The sequence below is a fragment of the Rhagoletis pomonella genome, unplaced genomic scaffold, assembly GCF_013731165.1.
Source record: "Rhagoletis pomonella isolate Grant_MI unplaced genomic scaffold, Rhpom_1.0 Rhpom_scaffold_00008, whole genome shotgun sequence".
Classification (NCBI taxonomy): Eukaryota; Metazoa; Arthropoda; class Insecta; order Diptera; family Tephritidae; genus Rhagoletis; species Rhagoletis pomonella.
In genome coordinates, this window is record NW_023458562.1 from 41,491,023 (window position 1) to 41,514,222 (window position 23,200).

Below are 23,200 nucleotides of genomic sequence, written 5' to 3' on the forward strand. Positions count from 1 at the left end.
CAAGTGCTCCCCGTAAGGGAACACAACAAGATGCTCTGTAAGCAGTTTCTTGTGGGGTGTCACAGAAGTGAACACCCCAACAGACCACTGCTGGAGGAGGAGCCTCCGCCCAGGCACGTCAGGGGGCACCTATTCATGTACAAGGACGCAGTCCAGACCTACACAGACCAACCACTGGACCCAATGACGTACAGACGAGCGATTAACGACATTCATAGGGAGTCTGTCTCCACCTACCTCGACTCCCGGCCTAGGAATGTCGTTATCGGAGCCCAATCACCACCTGTGGAAGAGACGGAGCTTCAGTTACCTAGAGAGACCCGCGTTACCCTGGCTCAGTTACGGTCTGGATATTGTAGCCGCCTAAACAGCTACCTGTCCAGACTCGACCCAAACATCCCAAATGAGTGCCCGGCATGTGGAGACTCCCCCCACGACACCAACCACCTCTTCACATGCCAGCTCAATCCGACTCAACTAACACCTTCCTCCCTTTGGTCCGACCCCATCGAAACAGCTCGTTTCCTGGGCCTACCGTTAGTTGAGCTTGACGATAATGATTAAAAGTTGACCCGAAACAGGCGGGGCTTAGTAGTGCCGCTACAACAACAACAACCAAACATTTCATATAGACTATTTGGCAAAAAAATAAAATATAAATTAATAACTAATTTAGCATACTATTTAAGAGTAGTTTGAAATTAAACTTCGAAGAGAAATCGTAGGCAGAAGAGTTTAGAGCTCTGCGAATACCAAACTTTCTGGCAACACTGCTTGTAGTCTGTCATACGCCACTGTTCTCCTCGTTCGTTCGGATTTCGCAGCTCAACTCGTAGAAATTGTTTTGCATTTGTGTCGGGACGGTAAATTTCTTTTGTGCTATGTTTTTAAAAAATAAAAATTTAATGCTACTTGGCAAAATATCGATAACCTAAAGTGTAACCGTGTTAATAAATGCAGCGCAGTTTAGTGCTTGTGCAATGAAGACTGGCATAGTTTCTATGAATAGAATGTCGACCCTTTTCGGTGTTCGAAACAATCCTGTTCAGTGATTAGGAAGAACGGAAAAATACCAAGTGGATAAGATATCGAGTGTTAAAATTTCTTATAAAATATTCTAAAAGTGTAGGATATTTTGGTAATTCTCTAGGGTGGGGTAACAACCCCTAAAAAAGGAGGGAGCGAGATAATATTAACCATTTAAAAGTTATGAACAAAAAACTTTTGTTAAATTTCGTGGTTTTCTATGAGCAATTACCACGTCAAAAATGCACTAAATCACCAGTTTCCACTTTTAAAACACTACTAAAACGTTTCCGGTTATTATTTTATGCAAACCAAATCATTTATTCACTTTTATTTTATATATTTCGTTAATAAAACAGAGTAAACAAACTTTGCGCCTGCTAAAATTATTATAACCTCAAATCGCTGGTATTGCCACTTTATTTCACATTTCATTTGCGCTATTATACTCAGTTTACACTATACACTTCTTCTTCTTCTTCTTTTTACTTTCATCTAAATAAGATATTGTAACCAAAATAATAGCAAATTTCGCTATACCATCGCGCGATTTTTATTAAAAATTTTCATTATTTATCGAAGTATTGATTTTTATGGAAAAAGCGCCGTAGGCGAAAATTTTTAATAAAAAATCGAGCGATTTTTTATTAAAATTTTTCATTATTTATCGAAGTATTGATTTTTATGGAAAAAGCGCCGCCGGCGAAAATTTTTAATAAAAAATCCCCCTCCTTTTTGAGTATGTAGTTAGGCAGCCCATTAAATTATAGTAAAAAAATGCGAGTTCGGAGTTAGTCAAAAATCGCGTTGATTTTTGAGTATTTTTTTTTGTTAAAGGTGTTTTACATTTTTTCCATATAAAGTATTTTCGAAAATTATTTTTGTATGGAAGATACTGCGTGAAAAAAATTTCCAATAATCAACGGTAGTTCCTAGCTACTTAAAACTTGCACGTTATTATAATAAAATTTATTGGGCTACAAATCTGCATACTCAAAAAAATTCTAAAATATCTGATTAAAAAGGTGAAAATTTTCATGAAAATTTGCTGAATTTTCGCGAGTTTTGCACAAAGTTTAGGAATTATACTTTTATGTTTTATGTTGTAGAATGAACCATATTTTTATACAAAATTAGCGGAAAAATATTAGAAGGAAAATTGTTGCATATATTGTGAAAAATTTGCTGTGCCAATACTTTGTTCCGGCAGTGTATGTATGCAAACGTTTCAATTACGTGAAAAATATTTTTTTCTATAAATTTTCATATCCAATTCAATTAAAAAACATTTTTATTTTTTTTTATTCATTGCAGCCATTCGTTTTGTGTTTAGTTATTGCATATGTGTACATATATACATATATTTTTCTTTGCACGATTCATTTCGTTTGTTGCTTCGTCTGTAACTACTAAACTACTGTAGTGTACTATCGCCAAAGTGAACTTAGCCGTTTTGTTTTCGTATTGTACCGAACTGTTGAAGTAATAAACGAAAACTGGAAAAAAACATCAAAGATTTAGTATTGTTTTTTTTTTATTTTACTAGTTGAAGTTGTACTATTGCACATATAATTCTTTTAATGGGGTATATCAGAACAACGCTTTTAGAAAACGCTATGCGCTCAACTTTATTACTCGCATAAATTGACAAAAATTTTCTTTTTATAAGCTTTTATTAAGTTTACCTGTGCGTAATTAAATCTTGCAATCAATGTTTAACCAACTTCCCGATGAGCTGTAGGCCCCCTACGCGGAAGGGAGTCCGCTCTTTTCCAGAAGCACAGAAAGGGGAATTCTACTTAGTAACTTTGGGTTTACATAGGACAATTTTGCGAAGACAATAGCGATACATTCACATTTTTACTAATGCATTCACACTTCTCTCATTGTCTTGGTCACTGTCTTTGATTTTTCGAAGACAGTGAAGGGGACAGTAAATTGGACAATTCGGTCACGTCTTGGTAAAATATGAATTATGAAACAGTGGTTTGGGTTTGGACATTTTAGTAAATAATATAAAATTCACGCCAAACGAAAACTAACGGCGGTCTCTGAAAAATGTATTGTCTCTATAATTGTCTGGACACCTATTTTACACATCAATTTCACAACTAATACATATTCTCCGTTGTCTTGTCTCAAATTGTCTTATGTAAACGCAGCGTTAGGGTACTAATCCCTAAGCTCGGCCGAAGGCCGCCTACCTGGAAAGATTTCAGCCGTTAGGAGAATTTCACTTAGTAAGGGTTATAATCCCTAAGCGCGACCGAAGGCCACCTACGCGGTAAAGACTTCAAGACCTAATAATAATATTTCAATAAATACGGAAATATAAGAATGTATATTTAATAAGAAAAGTATTTTTATAGTGAGAAATCCTATTCTATTAGGTAATGGCTAAGCTCAGGGCCTTAACCGGGGTCACACAGGGCGGATCGTGAACGGCCTACTTCGGTGGGTTAGCTGCGAATAACCAATAAGCAGTCCCAGACCAAGAGCGGCAGGAGCCGAGGGCCTGATTTAAAAGATCAAAAATGCTTGATGAATCTCCTGTGTCCGGGCGAACAGATGCCGCCTCCCAAAAAGCATCCCAGGATTGAGGCCAGTTAGATCCTGTTCATGGCATACTGGAACATGTGTACGATTAATTCGACATTGGGCTGGCGAGAGCAGTATTCCACCACTTTAGTATGTGAGGGTGACACCTCACAGTAATGGCTGGTGGGCTAATGCTTCAATCGCCTCCGTCTCGTTAAAACCCTGGCAGGTCTTCAAGTACGTTCAATACACGTCGTCATTTAGTTGGCCGCACAGGTCCAGTTGAGATTTACTCCTGGTTTTTCGCTGTCTTGGCTCTGAACACAATATTCCATAAGGACTTGTTTCAACCCTCGCGATGGCCTGCTCCTTTGAGAGAAGGGAACTTCGGGACACTTAAAGCGACTGTGCTACGTGTGGAGATATCGGCTTGAAGCGGAGACCCAATAGAACTGAAATGATTAAAAAAACAACAAAAACAAATGTAATAGATGTAGATGTTCCCGAGGAAGAATGTGCGCTCACACACAAGCTCCTCTGCAGGCAAAAGCCGGCACCACGAGCACGGAGAAAGCCGCCGACGTGGTGCAGAAGGGTACACCTTTGCAAACGAATACTCCCGGCAGCCGGGATGGTGGTCATCAAACGCCAACTGCTGCAAACAGGGACAAGCATGCCACCGCAAGCTTGAAAACTTGCGAGGGCAATGTAGATGAGCAATTGGCACAGATTCGGCTCGTCTTGAAGAAGATGCAGAGTGCTGTTTCCAAGCAGAAAAATGTGTCCATGGACATAAAAACGGGTATGGCCCAAATCGAGGGGAGCCTAAATATACGAAGCTACCTCCGAGAGCAGCACCGGAAGGGGTCTACCCTTTCCGAGCTGCAGAAAACTGGCCCTGGCTCGCAAAAGAGAGCTCGAACTCGATCCGACGCCCGTACAGGCGAGCCGGAAAAGAAACAAAAATACTAATAATAATAATAGTAGTATAAAAATAATCCTAATAACAATAATGGTAATAATAATAATTATGCACAGAAAACCGTACCAGATAATCAATGGAAAACGGTTGGAAAAAGCAGAAAGCCCAAGCCAGGGCCAGCGCCAGGTGAACCCTTGGTCAATAAGGGTGAGGCGACCAGACGCAAAAAAAGAAGAGGGTGAGAAAATAGAAGAGTCTCGCCGAACTAATCATTAAGCCAGCTGAAGGCAAAACCTATGCAGAGGTGCTGTGAACGATACGTGGTAAGCTCCAACCTGAGAAGACGGAGACCGTAATGCGATCTGTTAGGAAAACCCGCGAAGGCGGCGTGCTCATCGAAATGGAGCGCTGTGGCGACCACTCAGCATTTAAGGAAAATGTGTTCACTGCCATTGGCCAGCTTGGGGACGCCCGTATTCTCACTAGCCGTTTAAGTCTAGAAGTTCTGGGCATGGACTGCCTAACCACGGCCCCAGAAGTGGAGAACGCTACACGCGGGGAATTAGGAGACAAGATGAATGGCCAACTGCGCGTCTCTCTCCTCGCTGTAAACTCGCGAGAACAAAGAATAGCCGTGGTGGAAATCGACGAACTGCCAGGTCGGACTCTTATTGAAAAGGGGAAGCTGCGAGTAGGTTGGATTATCTGCCGCGTCCGAGAGCGCGCGGATGTCCAAAGGTGTTTCAGCTGTCTGGGGTATGGCTACAGGGATGCCCTTGCTGAGGCTAAGACAAAGCTTGGGAGATTATGATTAAATTTATACAAGGCAATATGAACAGGAGTAGGGTAGCTGATGACCTGCTGGACCAATTGGTTCTTGAACAAAGAGAAGACGCTGTCATCATCAGTGAACCCTATAGAACAAAGGAAACATGGCATGTTGACCAATCAGGCTCGGCCGCGATATGGATTGCTAACCCCAACCCTCGCGCAGAGAGCAGCGTTGTCGGACGTTGCTACGTCTGGGTGAAAATGGCGCAAATCACTCTGGTGAGCTGCTACCTGTCTCCAAACGACACAGTCTTGTCTTCAGGGAAAAGCTCGAAGATCTGGAAGACGAATTGCGCGATATAACCGGCCACATAATTGTTGCTGGAGATTTCAACACAAGTGGCGTGGAATGGGTTATGCCCCAAACAAACACCAGGGAAAGACTGGTCCTTGAAATGGCAGCCCGCATTGGCCTGACCATCCTCAACACCGGAACGACGCCTACATATCGAAGGCCGGGTTTTGGATACTCTATTCCTGACATAACCCTGGACTCAGAAAGCCTTCTTCGAAAGGCTGACGGATGGAGATTGATGGAAGACCTGAGTGGTAGCGACCACAACTACATCACCTTCCAAGTCACTGACACAACGCGAGGGCAAACACGTAGTATCCCTCGCAGGAAACCAGGATGGAACCCGTCTAGGGTCGATGTTCGCAAGTTCGATACATCACTCCTAGCAGATTCCCGAGGTATTTCACCCACAACGGGAGAGATCCACAACAGGGAGTCTTGTACTAAGCTGGTCGAAGAAACCATGCGCTGCATTCACCGGGCATGCAAAGCCTCAATGCCACAGAGGAGAGCATGGTCAGGTAAAAAGCAGGTATACTGGTGGAATGACCGAATTGCTGAGCTGCGAAGGGCCTGCCATAGAATGCGGAGACTCGCAACGCGCGCTCGTGGCAGACCTGAGGCGCTGACCAGAGCAGCAGCATACAAAAGCGCTAAGAAAGCACTTGGGGCCGAGATACAGAAGAGTAAACGGAACTGCTGGAAAGCGCTATGTGAGGAAGTCGATCGCGATCCATGAGGCCAGGGATACAAAATAGTGATGAAAAAGTTCTATATACCATCGCAAGCGACGGATGAGGCCCGAGTTAAGAATATAGTTTATGCGCTATTTCCCAAACACCCACTAAGAGCAGATACAGTGTTCGTCGAGGAGCAAGCCGAGGCACCACTGTTTTCGACAGACGGAGCTGAAGCTAGCCCTGCGAAGCATGAAAGCAGGCAAAGCTCCAGGCCCAGATGGCATACCAGTGGAGGCAATCAGGTTAGCAGCGAAAACGAGCCCTGATCTCCTGCTTAACATGTTCAACAGCTGCCTTAGGGCCCGGGTCTTCCCAAGCCAATGGAAGAAGGCGAGACTGGTGCTTATACCCAAGGGCAAAGGGGACCCAAACTCTCCTTCATCCTTCCACCCACTCTGCATGCTAGACACAGCAGGCCAAATGATGGAGAGTCTTCTCAAAATACGCTTGACGTCAGCCATAGAAAGCGAGCGAGGCCTTTCACACCGACAACATGGCTTCAGGAAGGGACATTCAACTATGGGAGCAATTGGCGAAGTAGTCGAGGCGGTACATAAGGCCGAAGAAGCCTGCCACCAGGCGCGGCCAATCACGCTGGACGTCAAGAACGCCTTCAACTCGGCAAGATGGGACGACATGCTGGAGGCCTTGGAACGGTCATTCAAGGTTCCAGACGTATAACCGGCGGAGCGGCACAGGGGTCTGTACTTGGCCCGGACCTCTGGAATGCCACGTATGACAGTCTGTTGCGCACGGAAATGCCGGAGAGCGCCTTCCTTGTCGCCTTCGCGGACGACGTGACCGCCGTCATAACAGCAAGAAACGTTCAGCTAGCACAGCTCAGGCTAAACCAGGTCATGTGCAACGTCAGTGCATGGATGAGCGATCACGGTCTACAATTGGCTACAGCTAAAACGGAGATCGTGCTCCTCACCAGGAAACGGATCCCAACAATTATAAATATGATGGTCGGACCTCAACTCGTGACGACTTCTAGGTCTACAAAATACCTAGGGGTGAAGCTTGACAGCAAACTCACATTCTGGGAACACATCCATGGAGTATGTGAAAAAGCTGCACAGAGCACGGTGGCTCTAAGCCGGCTGATGGCGAACGTGGGCGGCCCGAAGCCATACCGCAGGAAGCTTCTGATGACAGCGGTCCAGTCGGTGCTCCTGTACGGGGCAGAAATATGGGCCGACGCATTGAAAGTCAAAAAATACCGGATTAAAATGTCTTCGGTCCAGCGCAGAGGGGCACTACGCATTGCTTCTGCATACCGTACAGTGTCCGCGGACGCGGTCCTAGTTATTTCTGGCGTCATGCCAATTAAGCTTCTTGCTTACGAGCGGAAAGAGATTTACAATCTCAGTGCCGAGATAGGTCGAGCAGCTGCCGCGGCAAGGGCGCGCGGGCAACTGGTCCAGCAGTGGCAACAAAACTGGAACGCGAGCACAAAAGGCGATGGACGCACTCCCTGATAGCCGACCTTCAAACATGGTTGAACAGACCGCATGGGGAAGTCGATTTCTACCTGACGCAATTCCTCACCGGTCATGGTTACTTCCGAGAATATCTTCATAGAATGGGAAGGGTGGACTCACCGTTCTGTCACTACTGTGGAAACGTCGAAGATAACGTGTACCACACATTCTTCACCTGCGAACACTTCTTGATTTCTCGCAGAATGTTGGAAGAAAGATACGGTGACGTAACCCCGAAAAACATAGTTGGGGTAATGATCTACAGTACAGAAAAGTGGGAAGCAGTTGCGAGATACGTGAAATTCGTACTCCGCTGCAAAAGGGAGGATGGTTGTCTACTGAGGACACCCGAATGAAACGCCCCTACAAAAGAGCAGCCCCAAGGCTCTAGCAGCGCGCTCCTGCATCTGAAGACATGCAGAATTGCGGTGCCAGATGCGGGATTCTGGCGCGGGCGGTGGGAGTTTGGGTTTTAGTGGGTAGCCCAACACGCTTCGGTGAGAGTCCCACACTCGGGGAAGGTAGTATAGAGGCTAGCGCCCCCGGCAAGTGCATAAAGCATTTCCCTCTCCTACGAACAAAAAAAAAATACAAATTTTCAGCAGTGTGGCAGCACCAAATTTGATGTAATTGTGCTATGTTATTCATTGTTTATGTATAAACTTCAACAACAGAATGTATAAAAACTAAAGGGTAGTTAGGAAAAGGAGAGGCATTTTTGAAATCAGGGGGGTCCTACACCCATACATATCGTATAAGAGCCCTGTTAAATGGAAAGAAATAACTCCATAAAAAAAAATTTGTCGTTAGGTGGTCCTTTAAAATGCTTAATTTTTAGATCGCCATCACCCGCTTCGCTGAGTGTATGAAATTTCTGCGTGCTACATTAAGGGCCGTTTGCACGATGTCTAGTTACTTCTAACTCCCAGTTAAACATCGTTATCGACGTTATCGGCACCAAGCCTATAACATGTGATCGATAAAGCAATCGATGTGCTTAACTGAAGATGTACCTCCACTTAGCGTTAACTAGACATGGTGCAAACGGACCGAAGTGTAATTTATTTCAATAAATCTTAACATACTTAAACTAAGCCAAAAACAGGAGATACAATTTTTTTAACCATCTTAAAAATATTTTCGAACTAAAACTTATTTAAACCTCTCTCTTGTGATACTTTTTCTATTAACTTATACCCTGAATTCAAACATATATATATATATTAAAAAAGGAGACAACCCCTTTAAATGTGGAAATGAAGCCCTTGCAAAACATTTCGATTGATACCCCTATTGTAATACTTCATTGAAATTATTCAATAGTTTGAATTTAACTTTTTGAAGAGTTAAACCTCTTTCGTATGACACACATATTGGGATACAAACATATGCATTAAGATTACCGAATTCCTATAATTGAAGTTGATTTTGAATTAAAATATGTGGAAAGCCTGCAATACATATGTAGTTTAGAAATAAAGCCTTTTCAAGACTTTCAAATATATTGTAGTAACTCGTTTAACTCATAATATAATTGTACTTGAATTTAGTTTTAAAACAGATTGTAATCCTCTTCAAATAGCTCAGAAGACTCTACATGTTCAAGCTGAACATTTCTAAAAACTCGTACGTTTGACACTTTAATTTGAGTATAATTAATTTAAATTCGACTTATAAAACAGGTGGCAGCCCTCTCCAAAATATTTTCCAACTGAAATCTTATTAAACCTTTTGGTCTGACACCCATATTGTGATACATATTCCAATATTGACACCCGTATTGCAGTAACTAATTTAAATTTATTTGCTATTTTTATTCGGGTGGCAACTCTAGTAAAACACCTCAATAATATTCCAAATGTTCAATCTGAAGGTTTCTTAACAATCTTTGGTTTGAAACCCATATTATAATTATTCAGATAGTTTGCGTATAATTAATTTAAATGTGACCTTCCAAATTATATTTTTAAACTACAACCTTTTTAAGCCTCATGACATCCATTTTTTAATATAATTTTCAAATAAATAATTCCCTTACTTCAAGTTGAATCTGATGTTTTAAACAGTGCGTATAATTAATTTAAATGTGACCTTCCCAATTATATTTTTAAACTACAACCTTTTTAAGCCTCATGACATCCATTTTTTAATATAATTTTCAAATAAATAATTCCCTTACTTCAAGTTGAATCTGATGTTTTAAAGAGGTGGCAACCGTCCTCCATGTGTCTGGAATTGATTTTGTATATATAAATACCAAGTTCCAGTACTCGTATCACAAATATTTCCTGCGATATGCAGTATGAAAAATTCAGTTTGTATGTGAGGTGCCACGCCCCCTTTACAATCGAAATTCAATCTATGCTATAATTTAAGTTGGGCTAAATGACATCAGTGTACAAAATCTCATTATGATCGGTTGAGTAGTTAAAGCGTGAAAGCGTAACAAATAAACAAACTCGCTTTCGGATTTATAATATTAGTAAGGATAAGGATTACTTGTTTTACCTATATTCTGACTATTTATTTATACACATAACTAAAAAGTATGCTCTTACATTTCGTTTCAGTAAGCTATTATATACATTTTCGTAATGAAGTTGACCAAGCACCAGCTGAAGATAATTCCAATCATTCAACGGAAATACAACGTGTCTATCGCATTTCTGAAGTCGAATTTGGCCAACATTGAAAAATTTCTTTGGTATGCTTTGAGCCCCCGATTGGTCATCAAGCGCATTGCTATTCGAAAATGCAATAAACCTCGTGTCATATTAAATTATTACCATTTGAGGAGGGTGTTGTTTGATCAAGCGGAACGCAAAGTAATCAAAACCCGTAGGCGGAATGTTCAGCAGTGGTCTCGGCAGATGGTTTGTTACTTGCGTAAAAAATACGGCACTAAGGAGCACATTGAAATAACATCGCTGGGCGATAATTTAGATGTTATAGATACTTCTAAGAAATTAACGCCTAGAGGTGGAAACATGGCCCCTGAGGAAGTAAGCAAACAACTAAAAGAGCAGCTAGAACTACTTCGCAGTGGAAAACGCATAGTGCCACTCATGGAAAGGGAAAATAAATCAGCTGAAAATGAGATCATCGACACAGATTCTACACAGAAAGCGAGGGGTAATCTATTAGAGGAAAATCCCAACTTCACTCCAAGTGCAGCAAAATGTAGCACTAAACATACCAGAGAAGATGTGATCAATGAATGTAGTCATACTACAACTGAAGTATTAAATAAGACTGAGGGCGTTGTTCAAAGCACTTTGGAGACAACACCGGAAAAACAAATAATAGGGAGGGTCGATACTCGATTAGAGCAACCAAAGCATAGCTATAAGGCAGATAGAAATATTGATGTTGACGGTGAGACTGTTGAACTATCTCCAACTGATGGTACAAAAGCGGCATCTCGACCCGAAATATATCAGCACTGTTCGGATAAATCAACGTCAAAACCGTTAAGCAGCAATAGTAATTTTTTGGATATGCTCATGAATAAGGTGCGTGGGAAAAGGACCTTAAACGACACTTCCACTGACTCTACTACACCTCCGTCTAGATATCCAGGTAGCAGATCTCCAGAACGTAGTTTTGATAAAAGTCTTGAAAACAACGACCATTTCACAGATTCAGGCGAAGAGTTCTTCGGCTTCGATGAAACAGAGCGCTTGCCCGGGATGATGCTAACCCCCGTTGTACCATTTTCGGCCCAGTCCAAAGGTAACGCAAATGCCGCCTTTGTCAGTGAATCGCTTAATGAGTTCATGCGTGAGAACTTGCTAGAAAGTAGCAACTGTGTGGCCGATAGCATTGAAAACGCAGCAGGACGAAAGCATCGGCAGGCCACACTGGATGGATTGGTTACTCCCGATTGCATTCCTCCCCGTATAGACATGCCCCTTGTGCCGGAGAGTTTGCAAAAACTAAGGACGGTCGCAGAGCGACGTCAATATCTGCAGAAATTCAACCGAAATCATAAGCTATCTATCATCAATAATGAAGCGGCCATTTGTCGTGAGTTGCAAAGAAAAATGAGACACCAAAAATCAAAGAGCGTGTCACAGCAGTTGTTGCAAGCCCCAAACTCGCAAATGCCATTCACTCGGCAGGGTTGGCAAGCGGCTTCCTTCGTTACCACAGAATTCAATCATTACTATTATCAAACCTTAGATGTGAGTGATGGTCAGGAGAGAGAGCGTGTGCGACTTCCAGGTGTGCGCGGTAATAATGAAGAACGCGACAAGCAATCTTACCATAGTCGGGTGCCCAGCAATGTTTTAATACGAGAATGTAAAAGAAATAATTGTAGCGATGCTTTAGTGTGGCGCGACTTGAAACCGCTAAAAACGGAGCCCGACAAGAAGAAGCTTAATAAGTCACCACTGCCAAGTGTATTCAAGCCTTGCCCACTATCACACAAGCCTTTTCAAAAACCATTAGATGATGAGACAACGCCCCTATTGTTAGGTGGCGGTAGCATGGCGGTGGTGCGTATGCCGGTTGTAGAATTGGAAGTTTTTCCAGCACTCGGCAAGCCGTTGCACGAAGTAGCTAGACGCTACCTGGAGTACATACTTCCGAACTGCGACATAACGCGCGAGTGGGCCGAGTTTAGTGTGTCTACATTACAACAATCTGCAGATTACAATCAAAAGGAAACCCCCTCGAATCAGACAAATGATAAGATAATTCTCTCCAACGGTCCGCCGGAATCTTTTGCGTTTCCCATTCCATACCAAAACGATCGCAGTCATATTTTGGTGCGTCGTGTAGTTGATCGTTCAGAAAAACTTGATGAGACATTCGAGACAGCCCCATCGTCTGTAGAAGACTTCACTTTTCGTACGAATATTGATGAACGTGATAATGTTTTAGTAGAGTGTGCAGACGTGCTCAGCGAAATGATAAACTGTGTTGCCATAAGTTGCAGTGAGAACTCTTTCATAAAGATAGATCCAGATGGATTGCAAGTAGACAACGCAGAGGAAGATATTAAGTACGATAAGACAGTTGATAAGTGGTCTCCTAAAGATGATAAAATTGCTAACAACAAAATGGCGTCCGACGATTCCAAACAGGGCAATCACGCAGCTGCGCATAAAAAACAAAATCGTCTTTTGTAAGTACATACTGAACATACACATGTATAACCATATAAGCTTAATAATTTAATATTATACAAAACTTACCATAAAAAGTAAATAGTAGTATTTAATGATTTATATAAGTTATTTTTCCTTAGTTTTGTTCATAAATCAAAACATAGTACTGCAATGTCTTTTATCTTGACTTTTATAAAAACTTGTTTCTGATATTAGAACCTATATATGACTCAGTAGACATCTCCGACACTAATGGAAATGCACTTGAATATTCTACTACGTACTTGATTTACCCTTAGTTTAACATTATTATCTTTGATAACAGTTAATCTTGAAGGGAATTCTTTAAGCATAAACAGACGGCAGCGTTGATCCGGATCAGCTCGGGAATCAACTGCAGTTGATCCGGATTAAGTCCGAGTCAATGATGTGTTGAAAATAAGTCGACCTTCCAACTTTAACTGTTAAGGCGGACTTCCATAGCATGCGTATCCGTATGCGTGCGTTTGACATTTCCGCTTAGAATTCAAAATGCATACATCTTTCTTACATTTTCATGCGTTGCTATGTAGGTTCTTCTTATTTGGCGCTGGAACCGCCTAAGTGATTTTGGCCGAGTTCAACAAAGCACGCCAGTCGTTTCTCTTTTGTGCCAACCGACGCCAATTGGAAATGCCAAGTGAAGCCAAGTCCTTCTCCACCTGGTCTTTCCATCGCAGTGGAGGCCTCCCTCTTCCTCTGCTACCACCAGCGGGTTCCGAGTTGAATACTTTCAGAGCTGGAGCGTCGGTGTCCATTCGAACGACATGGCCAAGCCAGCGGATCCGCTGTATTTTAATTCGCTGCACTATGTCCATTTCGTTGCTATGTAGGTGCTGCCATAAAAATGTGTATTCAATTTTTCTGTCCCGCACGCATATGTACGTATACGCATGCTATGGAGATCCGCCGTTATTCCTTATAGACACAGAGTGACTTAAAGTGAAAAGCTAAGTCCACTTTTATGAAGTCGCTTTTTGATGAAGGAGGCAAGGAAGACTACAAATGTATCATCTCCAAACCGGTCGAACTATATGTTGCATTTCTACCCGATTCTATTTAGCGAAAACCAAATTTGGTGAAATGTTGAGAATTTGTCTACAATATTCACAATGTTTTTCATAATAAATCTCTTTCGATAATTTAAAAAAAAACTAAATTTCATTCTATAACTTAAACCAAATACATCAAATTTTCAAATTTCGTGCAGTATTCCCACACATTTTTTAAATTTAAAAAAGTGGTTTCAATACGAGCTTTCAGAAAAAATGCTGGGTATGCAGTTTTGAAGCCCATTGAATTTTTTGAGATTTTTTTTTCGCCGATGCTGTCGAGTATTTTATTTACATTTACATTCCCACGACAGCCGGTTCTACGTACCGGAATGACTCGGGTTTTACTCGACCAAGGGCTGTTGTTTCGGCGATCTAACCCCGTTTAGGTCGGCGAAGTATATCAGAAGTTGTACGTCCATAGGGCTACATTCGCTACGCTTTCTTCTGCTCAGGGCTGGCATCGAGTCAAACCCAGGACCAGAAACCTACACCTGCTGTGTATGCCAGAGATGACTACATCACAACTCCACCTCAGTCAAGTGCAATGCTTGCGAGGGGTGGAGTCACCTCAGAGTCTGCTCAGGACTACGGACACATCGGCAGTGGACCACATCGTTTGTGGCCCCCTGCTGCTCAAACAGAGCAGCCTCCACGGCTAACCCCAGTCCACCTGAGCAGACCCACACAAACCCACAGCACAACAACATAACAACACAATAGACCACACCACAACCGCGACAGACCACAGAACACACACAACCGCACCACCACCCACACGCCGCCGCCAACAACTCTTGGTTCGTCGTACAATCTGCACGGTATGTCAGACCAGGATATTCCGTAATGTGACATCAGTCAAGTGCAACACCTGCCTTGGCTGGTGCCACTTTAGGGCATGTTCAGGTCTGCGCACCACGCGAGATTGGACGAAGAACTTCGAGGGCCAAACTCCAACTGCGACGCCACCCACCAGCACCACAGGGCGGCAACCACCTCAGCAGCGTACACTGCTAATGGCGTCATGGCCACACACATCTCTCACACCTCGCATTACCACACGTCTCCCGAACCACATGAAGCTCCTTCAATTTAACTGCAACGGGCTTCAGAGCAAGATCGAGGAGATAACCGTCTTTATGGGAAGGCATCGAATAGCTGCGGTCCAAATTCAACATTGTTGAATTGTGCCGGGTAAAACGTGCACCGTCGAGATCGCGAGCGAGATAATGGTGCGTTCATCACGCACCACACCGTGCAGTATCGTCTTATCGAAGCAGACATAGATCGCAGGTATATCACCCTAGAATGTCAGGGAATTGCTATCCGGTCAGGCGATGTTGAGCTCGAAATATTCAACGTATACATACCTCCTGTCACCTGCTGCCCGGCAGGATATCACCCTGATATAGGTGCGCTCCTCAGAGGTGAAAACCGAATGGTAGTAGGTGACTTTAATACGCACCACGATCTTTGGCACTCAAGCCTGTCAAACGATCGTAGGGGAACCGATTTGACTGAGCAGATAGACGATTCGACATTCTGCACAATGAACGACGACACACCCACCAGGATTATGGGCAGCTGCTGCAGCTCGCCAGACATAACAATAGTCAGCGCTGGTCTGATAAACAGCATATCATGGCGGCCTATGCTGACTTTGGCATCAGACCATCTGCCCATAGTCATCTCGATCGATAAACCAACCGACTTTGCTTCCGCGGAGCACCGAACCTATATCAACTTCTCCGAAACTGATTGGAAAGGCATCGCGGAATTTACTGAAAACACCTTCGCTGCTCTCCCCACACCAACCGATGTCCACCTTGGTGAACGTAAGTTCCACAGGGCTGTCACCGCTGCTGCAGGTCGCTTCGTACCGGGAGGATGCATCAGAAGAAGAAAATTGCAGTAAAAAGCCACCACCTAATTGTAAACAACGAAGAAATGTAAACAAACGGCTAATGTCAAAATCGTTCAACTTTTTTCCTAAATGCGATTCTAACGGGCTACTCTCCTGCCCGCGTGATCTTGTCTTTTTGGTTCATGCCGTGAGGTCACTGTCCAATCCTACGAAGCACGACGACAGAGTCGAAATTTCTTTCGGCGACCATGCCAAGTCGGACCCGGAGCGATGCGCGAGCTACTTTAGCCGGCAGTTCATAATGCATCCTCCGGTGGACAAAACCAAGCGTCGAGTGACCAGAAGGCTGCACAAACTGCCAACAAATTATGCCCCCCTTGCTTTCACTTGCGATGAAGTTAAGGTGGCCATAGGGAAAGCGAAAGCCTCCAAAGCTATGAGTCCCGACGGAATATGCATGCTGATGCTGAAAAATTTGGGTCCTACGGGAGTAGCGTACTTAACGGAGATCCTCAATTTGTTTATGGCCACTCTCATCATCCCAGACATCTGGAAGGTGGGGAGAGTGGTCCCACTGCTCAAACCGGGGAAACCTGCCAACAAAGGAGAATCGTATCGACCGATAACACTCCTTTCCCCGGTAGCGAAGACACTTGAGGCCCTGCTGCTCCCGTATTTCACAAACCACCTGACCCCAGCGAAGCATCAGCATGGTTTCCGTAAAGTGCACAGTACAACAGCAGCACTTAACGCCATAAATACTCAGATAACTCGTGGCCTTAACCCTAACCGTCCCTGTGAGAGAACGATTCTAGTAGCGTTGGACCTGTCAAAGGCATTTGACACTGTCAGCCATTCCACGCTACTAGAAGATATAGAGGCCTGCTCTCTCCCACAGAGGCTCAAACGGTGGTCGGCAAATTATCTGAGTGGTCGACACTCGTCGGTAATGTTTAGAGACAAATCGAGCAAACTTAGGAAATTAAAACAGGGGTTCCACAGGGTGGTGTCCTTTCCCCGCTACTATTCAACTTTTATATTTCATAGCTCCCTCACCGACCAGAGGGAGTCTCGATTGTCTCTTACGCCGACGATTGCTCGATCATGGCGACTGGGAATGGAATTAATGACCTGTGTTCGAAAATAAACGGCTATCTCTCCGATCTTTCTCGCTTCTTCACTGCAAAGTGTCTAGCCCTCTCCCCTACGAAATTCTCTGCGACCCTGTTCACCACCTGGACGAAGGAGGTCAGGCTACCGCTGGGAATTTACGTCGATGAAACACCAATTCCGACGGTGAATAACCCCAAAATACTCGGATTAACATTCGACAGCCTGCTTTCCTTCTCTGCGCACGCAACCCCTAGTGTCAACAAAGTACAGGGCCCCAACAAAGTCCTCAAGTCGCTAGCCGGCAGTACCTGAGGCAAAGACAAAGAAACGTTGCTGGCAACATACAAGGCAATAGGCCGGCCGGTTTTAAACTACGCAGCACCAGTGTGGTCGCCGGGGACTAGTAGGACGCAGTGGATGAAGCTACAGGCAGCACAGAACACCGCACTCAGGACAGCGCCCGGATGCCTCCTGATGTCTCTTGAACACCACCTCCATGACGAGGCGAAAATGCTCCCAATTAAGGAGCATAACATAATGCTCTGCAAGCAGTTTCTGGTTGGGAGCCACAGATGTGGCCACCCAAACAGACAGCTGCTTGCAGAGGAGTCCTCGCCTGGGCACGTCAGGAGGCATCTATACGAACTGACGGACGAAGTCCAGAGGTTCATTAAGCAGCCTCTGGACCCGTCAGCATACCGACAGGCCCTGAACGGCATTCATAGGGACTCAGTCTCGAGTTATGTAGACTCTAGACCTGTGAATGCCGTTTTAGGTACACAAACACCGGACATTGACGCGACGGAGCTCCATCTGCCTCGGGAGACAAGAACAACAATAGCCCAACTTCGCTCTGGCAACTGCAGCAGGTTAAACTAATACCTGAGTAGACTAAATGCGGATGTGCCAAATGAGTGTCCGGCATGCGGAGAGACCCCTCACGACTCGAAACATCTCTTCGCATGCCCGGAAAACCCGACACACGCTTCTTAGGGCTGCCGTTAGTGGGTGTCAACCCCAGCAAAACGGAACTGATGCTATTTACCAACAAAACAATAATACCATAATTCAGGCTTCCCTCCCTTAATGGAACGACTCCCACATTGGCTTCCGAGGCGAAATACTTGGGTGTCTTATTGGAAACCAAACTGAGCTGTAAGACAAATATAGAGGGGCGTATAAAGGGTGAACACACCAAAACTGCGACACTTTGGGAAGCTTATAACTTACCCAAAACGAATTCAATATTTTGAAATTCAAATACCATAAGCTGACCACATGACCTTAGTTGGACGTAGAAGAAATTTCATTTGAATTTGATTACTAGTTGAGTTAAAAATGGCAACCGAGTTAGAAACGAGACAAACCATTTTGCACAAGTTTATAAATGATCCGGCCTTAAGTACACGTAAAATTGCTAAAAAATTAAAGAGTGCACTATTCGACAGTTTGTAGGGTTTTAATCGGTACAAATAAGACCTGACAGTTACGAGAAAACTAGGGAGCGGGGGTTAGCATGGTCAAAGTGATAAGAACAGTGCTCGGAAGGTCCTCAGTGCATTTTCGCGAGATCCGAAGATTTTGTCGCGTTATGTTGCAAAATCCATACGGAGATCGCAGTTTTTCGTACAAAAGGTAAAGCGGAAAGCTTCATTGAGATGTTCTACAGCTCAAACAGCGCCAGACCGATGCGCAAAGTAGAATGTTACAGCGAAATTCCGCATTCGGAAGTTGTATGAATTCTAAATTAAACAAGTAAGAAAGTCTAAGTTCGGGCGGAGCCGAACATTAAATACCCGGCGCACGTATTAAATATATGTTTTCCACCTTTCCGAAAGCTACCGCTACATGATAAGCCGGGGTGTATAAATTTTAAGTAAATTCGCGTCCTTAGATTTCGAAATTTTGAAGTTTCGAGCAGTTCTGAAATTTACCGTTATATGAAAAGCGGCCTCAATTTTAGTCCACTTTCAATAATTTTCAACGTTTTGCTTTTATGTGGCAAGCAGAATAACCATACCGAGTTTGGTACAAATTGGTAGAACGGTTACCGAGATACATATATGTGATCATAAGTGGGCGGTGCCACGCCCATTTTCCAAAATTTTACCACAAACGTATTTCTTGGTTCATACTTGGTTTACTGATTTATCGAAGATTTTGTATTTCTCTAAATTACCGTTATATGGGATGTGGGCGTGGTTATTGTCCGATTTTAAAAATTTTCGGCCATTTGGTATGTTATGCGAAGACCAACAACTGTGCCAAGTGTGGAAGAAATTGGTGCAGCGGTTACTAAGATATAAACATGTAACCATAAGTGGGCGTGGCTACGCCCATTTTCCGAAAATTTATAATATTCTTATTTTCCGTCTTAAACTTATTGTAAATATCAATTTTGAGTGAATAATCTCCAGTAGTTACTAAAATATCGCAGTTTTCGTATTTCTGAAAATTACCGTTATATGGGAAGTGGGCGTGGTTACAGTCCGATTTCGCCCATTTTCAATACCAACCTACCTTGGATAAATGGAAACGTACATACAAAATTTCGTTGAGATATCTCAATTTTTGCTCGAGGTATCGTGTACACGGACGGACAGACAGACATGGCTTAATCGATTTCTCTTTTCATTCTGATCATTTATGTATACATTTGTCTATATCTATCTCGATTCGTTTTGGCTGTTACAAACAACCGTTATGTGAACAAAATTAATATACCCTTGTGCACAAGTGCGCTCGGGTATAAAAATACAACTGCATTGTTATGGACTGCGAAACCTACTGCTATAAAAATTCAAAATATATTGCAGGTCAAGATTTTTATACTGCTGCAAGTCATCAAGATGCCCCTGAAAGTTGTAAGCTGAAAATGAAGTCCAAATTTCCAAAAACCACATGGTTTGGCAAGCTATTTGTTCCTGCGGCCGTAAGAGCAGCCCTTTTTCCCCACCCGGGACAATGAATGATCAAGTTTATCGGGATGAGTGCCTCAAAAAGCGTCTTTTGTCATTTGTAAACAGATAAGGTAGTAGGCCACTGTTTTAGGCGGACATGGCAAGCTGCCACTATGCCAAGGACACATTGCCGTGGTATAATGCAAATAACATCAATTTTGTACCTCACGACTGCAATCCACCCAATAGCCCAGAGCCACGTCCTGTTGGGGAATATTGGTCAATTGTCAATGGAATCTTGAAGAAAACAGGTGAAAGAGTGAAAATTATTGAAGAGTGCAAAACAAAGTAGTTGTGCGCATCGCGTAATGTCGATGATGCAGTCGTGCAGAACATGATGGCGCGTGTTCGATGAAAATACCGATCACTTGCATATGGAGCAAATAATAACTAGTATTTTAACATTTTAATAATATCTAAACTTCCAAGTTATATAATACAAAAAAAAATAATTTCAAAGCCTTCTAGTTTGTTTCTGGTAGTAATTTCTAAGTGTCGCAGTTTTGGTGTGTTCAACCTTTAAGAGTGTGTTAGTGAAAAAGTGTGAAAGTATTGAAAATTGAAAGGGGAAAATTGAATGTGTAACGGCCCGGTTATCAATTGGCACAGGCCCTATAATTAAAAAAATGTTTTTTTAATATGCACCAAATTTAGCATTTATTTCTAAAATATGCAAAAAATGCATTTATATCATGTCCTGAACCAGGTTAGAGATATATAATTGAACATCGTCAGCGCAAGCGTGTAGACGAACATGTGAGCAAGAGTTGAAAGTATCGTTTATAAAAATACTGAAGAAGGGAGGACCTAGAACACCCCCGCGGTATTCCACAACATGTTCCAGCCAATCATGAAAATGTGTTGCCGACTTTAACTTTCTGCATTCTGTTATCCTAATAACTGTTTAGAAGTTTTACTGCATCTTTACCAAATACAAAATAGGTTGCTAATTTTTCACACAGAAGGCTGTGGTTGACAGAGTCAAACGCTTTGGAGAAATCAGGAGGGCATAAAAGTGTTAAGTGACCTTTGGTGATGGCGGTCGAGCAAGAATGAGCAGCTCTAAAACCAGATTGGCAGGGACTGAGTAGGTCATTATCCACAATGAACTCGGTTATTTGTTGCGCCATAAGCATCTCTAATACTTTCGATAATCCGGTCAATATGCTTATGGGTCTAAAATCGGTAGGATCGAAAGAACCACGTTTTTAGCTAGGGGGTAATAATTGCTACTTTCCATGCGGAGGGGAAAGTGGAAGTAGTGAAACAGTGGCTTACCAGATGCGTGCGACAGCTTATACATTTTTTAAATTTAAATTGGGATGCAATCGGTACCAATGGTGTTTGATTTTATGCGGTAAACGCACTCCGCTACTTCAGTTTCAGCTACCGATACGAACTGAAATTTCCTTGAGGGCGATAATCTGGAAGAGGTGTTAATCAAAGTAAATTGGGATATCTCTCTGAAAAAATTTCAAATTTTACGTCTGTGTCTTTGGTTAAAACATACTTACGTAAATTAAATAGATGCCGCTTTAAAATAAGCCAACCGTTTAAAAAAAATGCTTACTTTGTTCATAAAGTTGTGCTTTTACCCAAAAAGTGCGAGTCATTGAATGCTGCCAACTTCTGGAAACTCTTGATATTTATGATAAAATCGTTTGTGTCAAAACATTGCTTAGGCTATCTTGTTGCATCTATTAATGCAAAATGTGCGCTGTTTCGTATTTTCTGAGATAACGGCAAATAAACGCGTACGCGCGTGATACAAAAAATTTACAATTAAATGCGTTTGTAGAGCTATTATTGTGAGGCATATGTAATTTTAAAAGTTTTTGCAAGCTATTCATAATCGTACTCGCACAAAGCACAAGTAATTATTATTATTTGTTTATTATTATTCTGGTTTGATATAAGTTTTCGTTTTTCTGCAAAAAATTGAGTTCACCGTTTTTCGAACAAAATTGTGTATGTAGTGCTAACTTCACACCATGCACCATTGACGACAGAATTGAGATATTGAAGAGGTTACAACGGAAGTAATTGGAGCTTTTTTGTTGTAAATTTGTTGTGGAAAGAAAAAATTTGGAGCTTTCGTTTTTTAAGAAAAATGGCATGTAGTTTTAACTTGACACCATACACCTAGAAACGAAAGCTACATTTTTTTTTTCTTTTCACAACAAATGTTTAAGTCAAAAGCTAAAATTAATGGCATAGTAACATCTCGGGTATCTCAATTCTATCGACTTGGTGTATGGTGTCAAGTTAGCATTACATACTATTTTTTCTTAAAAAACGAAAGCTACAAAATGTTTCTTTCCACAGCACAGTGGCCAATTTTTCGAAAAAGCTGCCCAAAAGTCGAAGCGTAGTAATATTGTAATCAAACCTTGCGTATTTGTCTTTATTTTGGTTGCTAGTTTTAAATTTCACCACATAATTTCGAAATTCAAAATGGCGGATCCATAATGGCTGCTGTGTACCCTTAAAATAATCAAATTTTTAGCAAAACTAAGGTAGTTAAGTATAAAAGGTCATGTTTTCTGCTTTTTTGTTATATAATGTGATGTAGCGGTTAGCAATATACGCTATCATTCCGCAGGGTCTGGGTTCAAGCCCAGTTTCCGACCAACATCAAAAAATAAGAAACAAACAAGTTTTTTTTGTAATAAAGTCGCCCTTTGGCAGGCAGTGGCAAACCCCCGAGTGTATTCAGCCACGAAGAACAGCTTCTCATAAAAATAAAATCCCCATTCGGATTCGGCGTAAAACTGTTGGTCCCTCCCCTTTGTGCGCCAACATCAAGGCGCACGCCACAAATCGGAAGAGAAGCTCGGACAAATACTAATGAGGTCTTTGTTTCTAAAAATTTTGATGTTCAAAGTTACACGGGAACTGCGGGATTTTGAATGAATCAATAACCAAGACATACATATTTGTTGGTACAGGAATATATTTTTAAGATAACAATTTTATACACCGTCAGACTCGCAGTCATCTGAAGTATCCAAGCTCATATCTATATTTTCTGATGGCAATTCCACATCCGCATTTACAACAGTTGATAATAATTTAATGGCATTTGACGACAGTTTTTGATTTTGTTTTGGTGGGTTTAAACGTAAACTTGAAATGACAGGGTCCGAGGATACAAGCAGCCGATATTTTTTAATAGCCTTATTCCTTGACTCTTGGGCTTCTTCGGAAAGTCGCCCAATTGGC

At 42.5% G+C, this 23,200-nt stretch overlaps 1 protein-coding gene across 3 annotated transcripts in view; it reads left to right on the forward strand.

Moving 5' to 3' along the window:
- Positions 1-23,200, forward strand: part of LOC118744881 — a 106,353-nt gene that overhangs the window by 33,073 nt on the left and 50,080 nt on the right. For all 3 annotated transcript variants that reach the window (XM_036478285.1, XM_036478286.1, XM_036478284.1), the window contains exon 2: positions 10,407-12,967. In XM_036478285.1, the coding sequence (XP_036334178.1) occupies positions 10,431-12,967 (2,537 nt within the window). In that variant the 5' untranslated portion in view covers positions 10,407-10,430. The remainder of the gene's footprint in view (positions 1-10,406; positions 12,968-23,200) is intronic.